The sequence below is a fragment of the Hetaerina americana genome, unplaced genomic scaffold, assembly GCF_022747635.1.
Source record: "Hetaerina americana unplaced genomic scaffold, ioHetAmer1.1.p SCAF_26, whole genome shotgun sequence".
In the NCBI taxonomy this organism is placed as follows: domain Eukaryota; kingdom Metazoa; phylum Arthropoda; class Insecta; order Odonata; family Calopterygidae; genus Hetaerina; species Hetaerina americana.
Window position 1 is genome coordinate 3,854,773 of NW_027286830.1, and position 16,297 is coordinate 3,871,069.

At 40.3% G+C, this 16,297-nt stretch overlaps 1 protein-coding gene across 1 annotated transcript in view; it reads right to left on the reverse strand.

Annotated features, from left to right (window-relative positions):
* The window catches only part of LOC139689603 (prominin-1-A-like), a 42,938-nt gene extending 41,242 nt beyond the window's left edge, over positions 1-1,696 (reverse strand). The window contains exon 1 of the mRNA XM_071586769.1: positions 458-1,696. Within this exon, the coding sequence (XP_071442870.1) occupies positions 458-1,004 (547 nt within the window). The 5' untranslated portion in view covers positions 1,005-1,696. The remainder of the gene's footprint in view (positions 1-457) is intronic.
* Between the last annotated feature and the right edge of the window lie 14,601 nt (positions 1,697-16,297).

Genomic DNA, 16,297 nt, shown 5'->3' on the forward strand with positions numbered 1-16,297 from the left:
CTGTGCTGTAATAATGATCAATTTACATACATTTATGTTTGTGACCATAGAATTATTTCAGAATTAAGTTTTATAAAAATAATAGCAATTTTTTTAATAAGAATAATTAAAATTTTACGTACACAATGCGACCACTAATGCAACCACGCGTACAAAAAATGTTTCCGGTACCAATTATATCCAGTTACAGCTGAACGGATAAATTGGTCCGGTAAAGCCGGCCATATCCGCTAGTATCGTGATAAACACGTTCGATTCTTGATTTTAGATAGTAAATGAATTAAATGAACCTCTAAAATACCACAATCTCCAATTGTTGGCTCTCCCTATTATCGATCAACGGCGTAATATATCTCTCACTCTCACAGCTATAGTAGGACGGGTTAATGGACTTCGGCCCTGCTGGAAATGGCAATGCATTCTTGTAAATCCTCTCTATATCTCCCGTTTAACCAACCTTCCGTGAAAATGGGGCTGTCGTAAGTGAGACGGGGAGCAGGGGTCGGCAACTCTGGCGGCATTCCGTGCTGATTTTCCGCCAGTGGAGTCGCCGGCGTAGTCTCCGTCTCGGCCACGCGCTGGCTGGATATGACCTCGTGGTCATCGAGGGACTCGTATTCCTTGCGGGCGCTTGCGGGGTCTTTGAAAGCGATTGCGGGGCCTTTGAAAGCGATTGCGGGGCCTTGGTGAGCGATTGCGGGGGATCGCGGATTCCGCGTAGTCCCGTAGTCCTTACGGGCATTCGCGGGGTTCTCTGAGCCATCGTCGGGCGTCTGTGGGGGAGGGACCGCGACGTTTCGAAAGACTCCTTCAGTGATCGGTGAACCGTCGGCTCGGGAGGTGGTGACTCCAGGACCTTTGCTCGACGGTTCCGTGTTACTAGAGGAGACCAGTGGCGCGACGGAGGGAGAGATGCCCGAGGTAGCGGACACCAGGACGAGAGCAGAGACCAGCGCCGCAACCGCAAGCTGCCTTGCGGCTGGGGTCATCCCAGAAGTCCGCATTGTGCCAAGTAAGTGTGGGCACAGAACGCTACACGCTGGGAAAAGTAATCCCTTTATTGGTCAATGAAGTAAGTCAAAAAAAGGGACACCAACACTTTTTGCAGCCTTCGGTATTCCTCGAATGGCAGCCAGGGGTCGTGGTAGGGCTGGATGCTTCCGAAATATATTGTCCAAGGTGACAGACGGCACGGAATTTTCTACCTCATGCTCCGTGATGAATATTTTTCTCACACTACGAATTTAAGACAATTCCGAGTCTTACCCGAAAGAAGCCTCGAGTGTTTTCTTCAAGAGCCTTTCGTATTCAACTTTTCTGACCTTTCGTCTAGGTATTTCACACGACAAAATTTCTGCCCGATGGTCAGGGGGAGGGCTGCCAACTCGGTCCACCAGCCTCCCCTGACATTGAATCACTGAAACTCGGGATTGTGCCGAAAAAAAAGAGGATGGCACACTCAAGATGAAAGGGCGACAGAAAATGTGCAGTCTCCCCGTTGCCCCTTCGACGATCCGACGAGATGACCTCCGATAACGGTCAAGTGCTCTCTAGCGGAACTCCACGGCATCATCCTCGGCGGCAGACTCGATCGTACCCTCAACTAACACATCACCGACGCACGCTAGTCACACACTTCCTGACGGGCAAATGAGCCGCGTTCGACGCGGCTCGAATCATCATGAACCGTCCTATCTCTCCCCACTCCAACCAGGACTAAACAATGCAGGAGAGGGGAGAGAGAGGGGCAAAGGGAAGAGGGCACGTCTTCTCTGTTGGGCGGTTCCCGTCACCCCCGTAACCCCACCCGGCCGGACATTACTAGGGGCGCCAGTTAATCCTCGGCGTGCTATAAGTTTGCACGTGACCGTGGGGGGAGACAAGCGTGCAGGGTTTCCTTCGGTCTCGCTGGAGTCACAGCGCGGGGAATTATTGGAGCGGATTTCATCGTCGTCGCAGTATGGGAGGGGAGACGGGATAATTCTGTCTTCTAAAAAAGACCTCCCGCCACGCGAGGCAGATTCTCTCGCGGGCCCTTGAGACTTACGGGTGATTCAAGCCAGAAAAAATATTTTTGTCAATGATTTAAATTCCGATGATGACGAAGTTTTGGTTATTTATTTTTGTGTATAGTAGCTGTATTTGTAAGCTTTTATTTATTGTCCAACACTGTGTTCCGAAACTATTTGCCGACGCTTTAATGAAATGCTGGGTTTTTTTCTGGGGTTGTGTGAAAACAATTAAGGGGAGAAAACTGAAAGGGAAAACCAAGATTCGTTTCTATTATTAATTTTTCTGTATAAATGGCTTGAATCTCTAAGTGTTAGCATTGCAACCCCTCTAATTTTGTTTTCGAGGGAAACCTATCGTGACGAAGTCTAAATGTTCATATTTTTCAAAAGGAAAGTTTTGCAGAGACGCATGAAATTCTTTTGTGTGGAAGGAAGGCTTCCATCATCAGAAATGTTTATTTGCTCGTGTAACATCTTTATTTTACCTTCTCCTGCCGCACGATATGATGTTGCTGAGTTTCATCGAAGGAATGGGGTTTAAGTGCCGATCTCAAGATGTTGGTGAATACGGCATCAAGCGCAAGGAGATAGCAAGATATCACCGCGTCTACTTGAGGTACCTAGACATCGAAGAGTAGGTTTGTGTCTCTTGGCTGAGGATTAATGGATCTCATTCATGGTTCTCGATCTTGGTGTTACGTGCCCAATCAAAGGGAGCGTCTGCCAATAGTCGGACGGCAGTGAAGTGTTATTTTCATGGCCAATGAGCGGGCTTCAAAGAAAGGATTCCGTAAGAGTAAAAGGCTTCCAAATGTAAGCGACGAAAAGAAGCTTCCAAGCAGTCGTTTGAAATATAATCACATCACGCCTACCCTTAGAAGAATTTTCTACTTACTTGTTCATGGAAAAACAAATCTGTCGAAACGGGTTAGATGGGGTAAAATACGTTTGTGAAATGAATTATTTCAGCAGGCGTAAATGTATAATGTTTGTAATTTTGCTGAAAATATTTGAGTCAAATTTAAGAAAATCTCTTGTAACAGGAAATGTTATTCAGCCACTGACACTCTTACTTGTTTGAAATGCTTCTTTCATTGAATGACGGAATTTTTTATTTTGTTTTCTCGAAGGTACAATTGCTACTTTGAGATTACGGTATTCCTATGTGACATTTGTGGTACCCTTTTTTTATCTCTTTATCTCTCCCCCTTCATGCTGCAAAATCTAATATATAAAGTTTCAATTTCAACGCTTATTTTACCAAAGAGCAATAAATCGTACTAGTACACAGGCTAAGAAGAGAGTATGTTTTTATTAACAGGCAATGCTTGCACAAAAATTCGAAATAAATTTTTCAAATATTACTCTCTCTGATTACGTCATTTTTTCGGTGCTATTTCATTAAATATGAATCTCTCTTAATTATAGGTAGACTTTGTGAGCATAAGTAGATGTTTAGAGAGAAAAAATAAAAAGCAAACTTTATATTCAGTCTTATCACATGTTATTAATTTAAGTGGACGACATAAAATCAGATTACCCAAAGGATTGACCGTAGTGAATATATATACAATTTCGCCGTTATTTTTGAAAATAGTTGGGTAATTTAAATGTCTAGAAAAGTTTAAAATTAAACACATTGGTAATAAAAATATATTTATCTGCTATTTCACTATTTTTGAGGCATTTTATTTAATATCTATTCCTTCTCTATGTAATTATCAGTGTGAGACGGCTGTAATATATATTTTCATTCTAACGTCCCGAGCTTATTTCGTTCATTTGCTCCAATGTTGAAAGAATTGGTTGCACAATATGATTTATTTTACTTTCCTTTCCTAGCAGTTATTTTAAATGCACTAAACTGTATATGCTGCGGCATGTGAACGGTACTCATTGCTATGAAAAAAATTGCGAATAACCAATTTTTTCTTAGTTTTGTTTTCACCAATTTATTGTTTCGAAAATTAGAATAATTTGGTGTTTTGAATTAACCATGAAAAATTAATATTTCAATGTGCAAATTAATTTTGTCTTTCCTCTGTGATCAATCCTATTCCTATGGAAAAGCTCTAGCTCACGCTTTAATTCACAACTATATCAATGAAGGTTGTAGGATCCGTGAATTCATTTATAGTTTCACGAGATGGTCTGAAAAGTTTCCGACCTAACAAAGATACAAGACATTTTTTCTGAAATTTTCTGAAATTTCACAGACCTGAAAACTTTCCGACCTCAGAATAGACCCTCTTATATTTGATGCAATAAATATCATATTTACAAGCAGCCTTACATTATTTGTTGATCCCAGTGGTAAAATAAAACTTTAGTCATTTCTGTCAGTTATGATTTTATGTGAAATATTCAGCCACTCAATCGTTTTTTCAATGTCATAGATGATATTTGGGATGGTTGGGCCTTCCGTCTTCCTTAGCGTCGCTTTGTTAGCTCCCGGGCGTGGCCCTTCACTTGCATTCCCTCCCTCAACTTCCACTCCCACTTCCCTCGCGTGTCCCCCCTCGTGCTCCGAAACGCTCTCTCCCTGCTGACCGCGACACTCCACTCGCCCCATCGGCCACCGCCAGGGCTGTGGCCGAGAGGCACTTGGCTTCTTCTGCTTCCGCTACCCCCCCTTCCCCGCCAATTCGTCTTCTCCCTCTCCGGTCACGCTGGGCCTTCTCCAACGCCCTCGAAATACCGCTTTCAAAACCCTCGACACCGGCGAGCGACGCTTGAAGTAGGAAGAAAAAATATATTCACGAGTTGGGTCCAAACTCTGGAGCGCATCATAAACTGCCCATTCAGTCCCTAGGCCGTGCACACCGGGAAACTCTCGGGGGTCCCACTCCCGGGCGGGCAAAATCACCGTCCTCTCTGCCTCGTTAATTGATGGATTCCCGAGAGATCTAGTCGCGCCCACGCTGAGTCGCAGGAACCATCTCAGCGAAGGCGTGATGCTCCATGTGTTCAACAATGGTGTCTAAATGTTAGTGCAGATTTGGTGTGGTGGAAAGTCAATTGGGGCGCACGAATTTTTTTAATCAATTGGTAGCAGCCTTAGTATTTAAAGCAAAAATACGCTAATAAATATATAAATTGACGTTGAAATGAGCGATGTACACAATAATTTATTACAGATTTCCCACTTTGTTTTTGATATCCTGGTTATTAACTTATCCCGTACAACTAATTTTGTATCAATTCGAAGGCAATATCTTGGTTCTGCGTCTCCACTAGCTTAAGTCTGGTATAAATAGAGGAATATTTGGGTGGAGGTTTTAAAAATAAAAATTACTAAGTGAAAATTTCTTTTATATAAGGAAGGATAACATACCTCCCAGGGAAGATTAACTTAATTTTTATGTCAGCTGATTTTGTTATAATGACCTCGAAAAGCCATTGTAAGTTCTTCAGGGTAATAAACGTTTCCCTCTCGATTTTAACTATGGTAATTATTCATCAACCTGCCCTTATAATTATACTTAATTAGGCCTCTTTACTAATGCGTAATAGGCATAAGAAAACCGCTTCAACAATATAATTTCAGATGTAAATTTCTGGTAAAGTTAGGTTATAAATACTAATCTTTCTTAAATTATTAATTCATATTTTACTTAAAAACTAACGAAGTTCTAATATTTTACGCGATGTTATTCTTTACCTTGTAATACACGATTTCCATTTTTGGCATGCAGAAACATTTAGTATTCATAATGAATGACTTAACTTCTCGGTAAATCTTGCTCTGTAATCTATTGTAAATGTCATTTATCAATGCACGGCCTAGTTAACCGCCGTTTTGGTAGTCATTGCGCTCTCGTAAATTATCGACTCCATGAAAACACTGTTGGTCCTCTCCATGTACATTCTGGGGTTTCTCACATTATCTATCTTTGTTTTACACAGTTTTCGGACGTTAACTCCTCACATATGTTGCCAAATTACGTACTATAAGGGCATTCATGGCTTGCCATCTGAACCACCCATCATTATCAGAACCTATGTTCCCCGAGAACGGCTACTGTTCAAGAGGTGTCACCAATACCTGTTCGACAGCGAAAATATGATAAATAGCGTCCTCGCGAACGAGTGGTAGATTCTCACTGGGGCATCCATTTGTGTTACCATATTATCAAAGTTTGATTAACCTTTGATATGACCTCAACCCCAAGAGATCAGCACAAGTGATATATAAAAAATGTCCCTATTATTAGTTCAATAAATCTGCCGTGGTTGATTCTGTTTTTCGCATTTGTTTCTTAGATACACTCCCGACTAGTATAAGTTTGTTTGGCCAACTCGGAGGTTGGATCGATCAGTTGGGGTAGAGTTCTCCAAATGCCAAGCCCAGTGGCGTATGAAATTCATATATCAGGTTAGGGGACACAGTACCGCCTGTGGCTTTCCAGAAAGATTAAGTATTCGAAAAATAACGCAGCTTGGCGAAGTTGAAGGTGCTCAGAGACACCATCCGGAATCAAAGCCGGACCCTCCGTTTGGTAGCCTTAAGCTCTACCTACTGAACTACCACATCGTCTGAATAAATGAAGTCATTGAAAAAATCACTCACCAGATACGTAATTTTCATTTATTTCTGACTAATAAGTACCTATCTGTACTGCATGAATAAAACCGAATACATCGTAAACCGAATATTTGTATCGGGTAAAAAGAATCCCCGGGATTAGGTCAATTACCCTTTCTCCCGAAAGAAAAATACTTCTCCGTGTGGCGATTTTCAATTGGATGGCTTGCATAATGCGATTTGTAATGAGATGACATATCGTGCCACCAGACCAAGTCCCCGGAAGAACATTTCGTCCACATTGATCCCATTGCATTTTTTAAGTCCCTCTAGGGCGACTCTTGTTTTTCTTTGTTAGGGAAAATGTAAGATTTCTTTCAAGAGAGGTAATAACTAGGTACCTTAAAAATAAATCTTGAAAAATCAGTTTCTCGCGCATAGCCGAACTTTTTGGCTTCTCGTTCCTCAAACTTCCATCCCGATTTATCTAGAATCATTCCTTTTTTATCTTTGAATATCTTGATAGTATATTTTTACGTCACCTACTCACGAGTATGTCTAACCTGTTTTCCCCAGGGTGCCTCCTCACCAGATGTCTTCGTGCTCCTGGCAATTTCATATACAAATTTTCATGTAACTATAAATATTTATTTTGTAAAATCTCTCTTTCAACTCTCGTCCCCACTTAATTCCTAATATACATTTAATTGAACTTCTTTCCATGTTTCAAAACTTGTGTTGGTCTTATATGCCATTTCTCGAACCGATCGGCTGAGAAAATACCGGTTTTTTCTTCCAAAAAGTTTAAATACAGCTGTTTGACATACATTTTTTCTTTATTCAGTTATTTTCCTTTTTATACCATTATTTTTTTACTAGCGTGTATGCTCTTTAGTTTACTTTTTGATGTAATTGTCCCACGGTACTAATGTGCTCCACCGTTTTAGGCACGACATTTATTTGGAGTAACATTGTTCATATGAAAATGCTTAATATTTAAAGAAAGCATTAAATTCCATTTTAAATAAATAATACGGAAAGAAATCCTAGGAATTCGATGAGGTGCTTCTTTGCAATGACTTCTCATACGTCCCTTGGCGGACGTTCATTTAATACGCGCATTGGATAATACGGATACACTCCCAAACAATGGAAATCACCCCGAAGGTTGGTATGTTAGGTGATGATAGAGGTCAACTAGTACTAAGCCTGATACAGCGTGTAAAATTTACTCATTAGGGTAAGTGGGTATATTCCTTTCCCTGCCGTGTGCGGATTCCCAGAAAGACTTGGTGTCCAAAAATTCACGCGGCTTGGGTGAAGGTTAGGCATCAACTGGAACCTTATTATCATGGGGTTGCACGCCCTGGACTACCGTATACCTGAAAAATGCACCTGCTAATGGAAAACAAAAGAATTATTACGTATTTCGCACACCCCAGACGTTGGAATTCCATACAAGTTCCCGCCACACGCCCTTGCGGCGGCTTGCGGGGTATTATGTAGATGTAGATGTAGATGTTCCTGACAAATGAGGATGAAAGCTGTATTAGTTTACAACATGGTATTGATTTCTTCAAATGAAAGATGAATCATGATTTTAACGTCACTCATCAGAGGTATCAAATATTTAATTAATTGGACGTATCCTTTTTCAAATTGATGCTATAGTATCTCAGAAAGAACAATCGCCACAACCATGATGACTTGAATGTTTACCAAAGGGTTCAATAGGGACAATATATTGACAATATTTCGTTGCGAACTCATCTATCATTTAAAAATTACAGGAAAGTTTGACACAAGGGAAGATCTGGAGATAGGTATGAGAGTCGTTGGGAAATTCATAAAATTAGCTAGGTTTGCTTATGATAAAACTTGAGTTTGTCAGTCAGCCAAGAGGTTGCAAGCATTTCTGAGTGAATTGGGTGCGATAAATATAGGATGAGAATAAATGTAAATAAAACAGAGATTACGCAGGAAGAAAAAGACAAAACAAAAACGTTAAAATAAGAGGGCAAAAACTAGAGCAGGTGAAACAGTTTACGAATCTTGTGAGTGTTTTGGATCGAAATGGTCAAAGTAGTAGGGACATGAGGAGAACAATTGCGTTAGGGAAAGAAGCTTTCACAAGGAGGAAGGAGTTGATGACAGGGTAGGAAGTTCATTAAGGATATTTTGAAAGGGCTTGCTAAAACATTGATATGGACCGTAGTTATGCACGGATAGGGAATATGGTCATTGAAGCAGAATGATAGGCGTAGACTTGAGGCTTTTGAAATGTGGGTGTGGAGAAGTATGGAGAAGATGAAATGGACCAAAAGGAAAACAAACGAGGAAGTGCTGGGTATGGCGAGTGAGGACTGTTGGGAGAAATCATAAGGAGGCAGGAAAAATGAATGAAAAGCATATTGATCGGCAATGGGATGCTGAAGACTGTAATAGAGGGGGGAATGTTAGACAATCGAGGAAAGGGTAGGAATAGGATAATAATGTTAGACAAAATGGAGGAAGTAAGTATAAGGAGATGAAGAGGGCATTTTTATAGAATAGGGTGCTGGATTGTGTTTTATTAGGAGATACGAGATAATTATTTGGTAATTGCGTCCATCCAATAACCTACCTTAAGTGATAGATTACCTATAATTAATAATTAATTACACAAGTAACTTCTCTTTGGGATAGTCGCTGTTCGTAGCGTACCATTCATAAGGTTTGATGCCTAACTACCACTCTCGGATCCGAGTCTACCACAAATGATGTAATGTTATTGGTAGTCACGTCACCCGACTTGGTTTCCTCATGTTGCGTAGTCTGAGTGACGTCTTCTCGAGTTACATGACTCTTCTGACTGAGAGACAAATGGTGAGATAATAACCTTCCTGTTCTTTCTCCTGGAAATCTCCCCCTTTGCGTCGTCTCCCATTTTCCCTCCCCCTCCAGCTCTAGCTTCTGACTTCGCACTCGGTAGGCTTCTAGTCGACCCTCAGGGGTCTTCGCTGGCTGGTGTTATGACGGTGGTGTAGTTCCACGGGTCGAAGTCGTCGGGCGTGGGGAATTGACTACCTTCCCCGTCAAGTCAGACTGAACGAGCGGAGCCTAATTCCGGGGTCTTAGCTTCTCGGCACGCTCGAATTCCACGTAGGAGTCCGCGAGGAGAGTGGTTGCTCGCATCGATCCCGTCTAAGGCGATATCATCGTTTCGTTTCGCATTGGTTGATACCGAGTAAGAAGTCACACTTTTCCGATAATTTCGGATTCGGAGGGGAATGAAAAAGTTGACTTAGAATGACCCACAAACTTGGAAAAACAAAGCCAGTTATAGGTATGATGTGATGAAATGATCTACGCTGAAACATTTTGACCGATTAGGGGAACCAGTGACCTTCGGCTCCAAATTCGTAGGTAGACACGCTAAATCTGGTCTACCCTTGCCCCTGAAACATTTATGATTACAAAAAATTTATGCTTAACATTGAATGAGCATCAAAATGAAGGCTGATCTGCTCAGGATATTACCAATGACTTTCATCTTCCCGCGAAAGAAGTTATTTTAAAAGCTCTTTTGAAACTAACCGATGCCAGTTCCCCCTTCAAGAAACTGGTATATCAGCTCTAGATATACAAATGAGTTTTGATCGCATGGGCTCATAATCAATTAAAGTTTCCTTTTATCTATTGTATTTTGCTACAAAATAGATCTGATTTCATCTTGAACTACGGTCTCGGTGTTGCATAAACGATCACTGACATTAGAGAAAAGTGTTGACCGCTCGTGGTGTGTCAACCCATGGTCAATAAGTCGAAGTTCAGGGTCCACATGCACAGCCACGCGCAATGGTATCGCGCAGAGGTTCAGTCATGATGTCAACTTTAAAACGATATTGGGGAAGAAAACGGACAACCACAGTTATTTTTCCATAAAATAAATATACGAGAGGACACAAAGCCATGGAATGAGGACTAAAGGCCAGAATAATTAAGAAGAATTAATTATGGCTTTAGATTAGGGTAGAGAGGAAGAGAAACATCGGAATATTAGACAGGGTTGAAATTGTTTGGCAAGGGAGATATGTGGCTATTTTGAAATATTCCTTTTTGTCTATTTATGATATTACACAGAGAGGATGATGTCGTTTTCTAGATGTAAAAGTTTTAGTGGAAGAATGGCACACAATCGGTATAATAACTTTTAATTAAAAAGTAATTGGGGTTAATTGCACTGAAAAAAATAACGAGACCGGTGAGGCGTTCTCTGACATCTTCCAGTAAGAGTAAAAATTAATTGGAAACTTCCTTTTTTCAAGCAGTTTTACTGCTTGTGTGTAATTGACATATTTGATGTTGAGATATAGAACATGTCTTTACAGCCTTTTCTGAATGACTGCTCATTTACTCATGGCATAGAAAGACGTATGTACATTTTAGATATAATTCTTCTTCGAAAATTTAAGAAAGCAAGGACAACATTTTCAAATTTTGTCATTAAATTGAAAGTAATTTTTATTACATTTACATTTGAAGGATTAAGTATACATATTTTGTAGATATTAATAAATTTTCAATTGTGAGTTTGATGAACTACTTTAAAAAAATAATTCCAAAAACATATTCGAGTATTCAACCCAAATTACTCTTATGAGGTAGCTTAGTAATTGGAATTTAACAACAAAATAATGAAAATTACTACAAACCTATTTTTTAGTTCTTTTTATATTTGGCGCATGTCTTATCAGTCTAATTAAGAGGAAAACTTTTGGACCGTCGGCCTTTTAGTTTCTTTTGCTTGATAAAGATTTCAAGAAGGTATATGATCGTCTCCGTTCCACCCCTATTCTCGTCACATCTCCTACCCGAGTCCGAATTTCGCCAGTGATTTCCGTATTTGTACTTTTCTTTCTTGATCATGTAAGATTGTTTACTGCGCGGTATGCTATTTACACCTTTTTAGTATCCATTAGTTCGCGTCAAGTCGCACTTATTAAAAAGTAGCAGTACTCATTTAATGTTAATTTGATGAAATAGTTTGATATTTGAAATCGAATCAATAAACACGGGATTTTAACAAAGTATCGGAAAAAATGCTAAAGCGTTTTCACAAATATGCACATGTGCGCTTAACTATGCATTCGGAGTATTTGCGAATATCAGTTGGAGGTCAAAATTCGAGTTGTTCGTGACTTCGCGTTGTACCTACTAGTAGATTTGGGATATGTGAATTCTTGGAGTGGACCTAAAAATGGAATTCATCATTAAATAAAAACTGTACTGACGTCTTTTTTCGAGAACGGTGATAAAATTATTTTTGTTCAAATGATTTATTTATTCAAAATTTTTGTAAACAAGCCATAAGTTCTGCGTTTAATAAAATAAGCCTTTTTGGAGTCACCTGCATAACTTTGCCCAATCTGATAAGTTGCACGCTGGCCGTCGACGAAGAACACACTTAAAAAAATATTCCATCAAAATGTGATGACTCAACCAATTCATTAAAGGATTTTCTACTGGTATTTAATGTTGTATTACTAGGACAAACATAGCTCAAATAGGGGTTCACATACCCGCCTGTATTCTTGTACCGAACATGTGAATGATCCGTCCATCCAAAATTTAAAATACTGTTGAAATTGAAGTCGAGAATTGAATTTCGGAATGGGACCATGAAGCACACGGTAAGGGTTTTTGTCGACGAATAAACAACATTCAATAGTTATAAATTTCACCAGCAATCGGGCAACAGCTGGAGGTCGATAATAGAGTTGCTCATTATTACGCGCTATACGTGTATATATATATATATATATATATATATATATATATATATATATATATATATATATATATATGAAACAAATACGAATTCTGCTGGTCTTTCACGCCCAAATAGCCCTGAAATAAACGAAAAAGTGATATCGAGAAAAATGGGAAGTAAACAAAAACACGACTTTTTCGCCTCAAACTCACAAAGGGAGTGAGGGATCGTCAATACGGGGAGAATGTGTGGGAAGGAGGTGAGGGCAGGGGGCGAGGTGGGTTTTGTCGTTTCCTTTGACGACAGAGCGAACAGCTAGCTACGCGCCGCTGTTTATCCGGGGCTCTGGTAATGAGATGGCCTGCACCTATTAAGGACGGCCTTTTCTCTAAAAAGATGCAGATAATAAGGAGTTAAAAAAACAGCAAGAAAGCACTAAGAAAACCTAAGGAGGTCAAGGGATTCTGAAGATTTTGCATTCGTCAAAATATCTCTGGAAAGTTTCGTTGACAGAATTTTTAATGGAATCAATGATAGACGACATTAAAATTGCTTCTAACGAGAATTTTGCGAGATTTTTGAAAAAGGAGATGTTAACAGGAATTCATTTTTGTTAGGCATCTCCATAACGCATTTATCCGATGTAGTTCAGAGGGGAAAGCTAATGGTACTCGAGTTCCGTTACTACACTTCTACTCAGGATACTTCAGAATGCCGCTGTGTGCGTAGTCCCATAATGAAACATATTCAAGGACTTTTCTATGAATGAGGAGGTAGAGAATTTGAGAGGAAACTTGAATTTGTAATTATTCTCCTATTCAGGGGGTAGGTAGGAGAATAGAGGGGAAGTCCTCTGCCATTTCGACTTTTAACAAATGTCTTCATAATTTTGCTATTTCATGGCATTGGAAAGTTTCGTATCCCGTTTTTGATAGCTTCCATTTTAATTGTTTCGCTGGATTTAGAATTAAAAGTATAATGGATTGAATTGTTTGTGATTCTCATATTTCTCATTACTTATCTCTCTTTATTGGATTGTTTACAGATAATAGAGGGAACAGTTACCTCTGTTGAATATGTTACCTTCACTACATGTGAAAATATTTTTCACTACATCTACATAAATACCCTGCGAGCCACCAAAAAGGTGTGTGGCAGAGGGTGCTGCACCAGGAGGAAAGGTTAAGGGATGAGGGGGTTAGGGTTTTTCAAATGGATGGGGAAAGGTGGGGGGAACCTGCAAAAAATATAAATACAGGGTTCGTCCGGAAAATAAGTGTACTGATTTTTTCCCGCCGCTCCAGGCGCGCCCGGCACCGCTCTGACGGGCTGCGATTGGAGGGGGGTATGTTGGCAAGCGACGCTGAAAAAGGCAGTCGGCTCTGAGCTGTGGTGTAGTGAGGAGCTCTGTTAACGCGAACCTCCACGCTCGACCCACGTCACGGAACGCGATGCCGAAGCAGCGTTATTCCATCAAATTTGCGGTAAAGCTTGAGAAATCGTCTACCGAAACTGTCGGTATGACTAACCAGGCTTAGGGGGAGTCAGCCATGTCCAGAAACATGATCTTTCGGTGGCACAAGATGTTCGTGGAGGGCAGAGAAGAGGTCGACGACGAACCACGGCCTGGACGCCCATCAGCGACACTCACCGACGAAAATGTGCGAAAAGTTCGCGATGTACTGAACTCTGATCGTCGTCTTAGTGTTCGGATGATAGCAGAGCAGTGTAATGTGCCAATAACAATAGTGCACGAGATTATTAGGGAGCAATTACAGATGCGAAAAATTTGTGCAAAGTTGGTGCCGAAAGTGCTCAGTGATGATCAAACACTCAATCGTTTGGAAATCGCGACACAACTTGCGGATCACTGCAAAAATGATCCACATTTTTTAGAGGACTTCTTTCTGTTCCTGAAGATAAAGAGGAGTTTGAAAGGAACGCGATACGGGACTTTGGACGCCGTCAAAGAGGCCGTGACGACTTGTCTTCGAGAGGTTCCCGATGATGCCTTCGCGGGAGCGTTCCAGGAATGGGAACGCCGCTGGAACAAGTGTATCGACTCACAAGGGTCCTATTTTGAGGAATATTAGCTTAAGATATGTAAAAGTGTAATACATTTTTTTTCCTGAGCTCAGTACAATTATTTTCCGGACGAACCCTGTATACTAGTATAACAATGCTCAGTCCCTACCTTGTAGTTTAATACTTGTTATGTCGAGCCTACTAATGGGGGATTTCGATCATAAGCATTCTGGTCTCTTACTGTTCTTGGAAAAAATAACCATTTAAACCTGCCAGTCTTACATTCTCTCTAATCTTATATTTTTTTGATTTCATTTGTTTTTTTGGCTCAGCTTATCTCCTTACACCTTTGGGAATTTTGATTTTGATTTCACGCCATGTTATTTTGAAAAATGTTATTTGATTCCAGTTAATGGAGAGGAGGCACTTCAAAAAAGTTTAGAATTTTAAATTAATTAATCATCTACTTAGACCATGTCTTTCGTCACGTTGGCTTTACTTTCCTTGCATCAGGAGCATTTGATTTTTTTACATATCCCTTCACTGATACAAATCGTTATCTATACAGTTCAGTTAAATCTACGTGGATTGTAGAAAACAGCAAAAGCCTATATGAGCATACTTGATCGTTTGTGAAATATTATTAATGCTTAGAGAGGTCTCACCCAATTTTGAGTTATTATGGCTACTCTATGGTGTGCTCTAGGTACATGCGCTTGACTACGGACCTAGTATCTGGTGGCCTAGGAATTGTTGTAATGAAAACTTCGTTGCAATTTTCCACAGTTAAAACTTTATTGCCGACCATGGTTTCGATACACTGTATCATCTTCAGGTGATACAGTGTATCGAAGTTTTAACTGTGGAAAATTGCAACGAAGTTTTCATTATGTCTCGATTCCACAATATCACGCCTGACTCTTCACTTTTCGTAGGAATTGTTGATTTAAGATTCATGAATTGATGATTGATGAATGTGACTCTCCTTCTCAGTCACTTGGATTGTTCGGCGGTTGGAGAGAATACGAATATTCATGTGATTATGTGTCAGCCCCTTATTTTTATTTCAGTCGACGGGTTGCCACGGAAACGTATTGAGATGTGTTCTGACTGCGATGATGCCTAAGGAACGGCTATTGAATGGTACAGACTGGTTTAGTGATCGCTTTTCCTATTTCTTTCGGATTCAGTATTATTTCACGAGGAATCGCCTTGAGTTTAAATGAGGATCAAAGAGAAATTCGTGGTAACACTGGCATATGCCTTTGTGAAGACCATCCATTTCGTCCTCATTTTTATCAAAATCTAAAGTATTGTGCAGGGGGAAGGGAGCGTAGGGGAAATTTGCTAAGGGGAGTGAAAAATTTCGGATTTCATGGAAGCCGGAGGAGGACGCCGTAGAGTACCTTCGAAAAGAGGAAGGGAGAGATTGAGACTTGAGAAAGGGATGGAAAGTCTTTAATGAGTTGGAGAAGTTTCCCGAGGCGAAAAAACTCTACGAAACGTGGAGATAAACCCATGGTGCTGATGCCGTGATCTTGCTTTCTGATTTGGCGAATAAACCCGAAAATAGACGAATACTACCTTGATCAAAAAGTTCCCGGAATAACCACCGTGTGGCGCTCCCATCGTTCCGATTTGAGTTCTGTTTTTTTTGTTAAATTGGTAAATGGTTAAATCTGTTGTTGATATTCCCTTTAAATCTTAGTGTCATAACTTGACATTTGCAAAAGTTACGTAGCCAAGAGTACATCTATCTCTGTGTGTGTTGGCGATTTTTTACAATTGCAGAAATGGATTTAAATTTGCAACAACGAACTTGTATTAAATTTTGCGTAAAAAACGGATTTAGTGGCGCACGGACGTTGGAAATGTTGGAAAAGTGTTTCGGCAACGATTCTCTAAAAAAACGGTCGTTTACCAGTGGCACGAGCGGTTCAGAAGTGGTCGTGAGTCAATCGAAGATGATGAACGCAGTGGCAG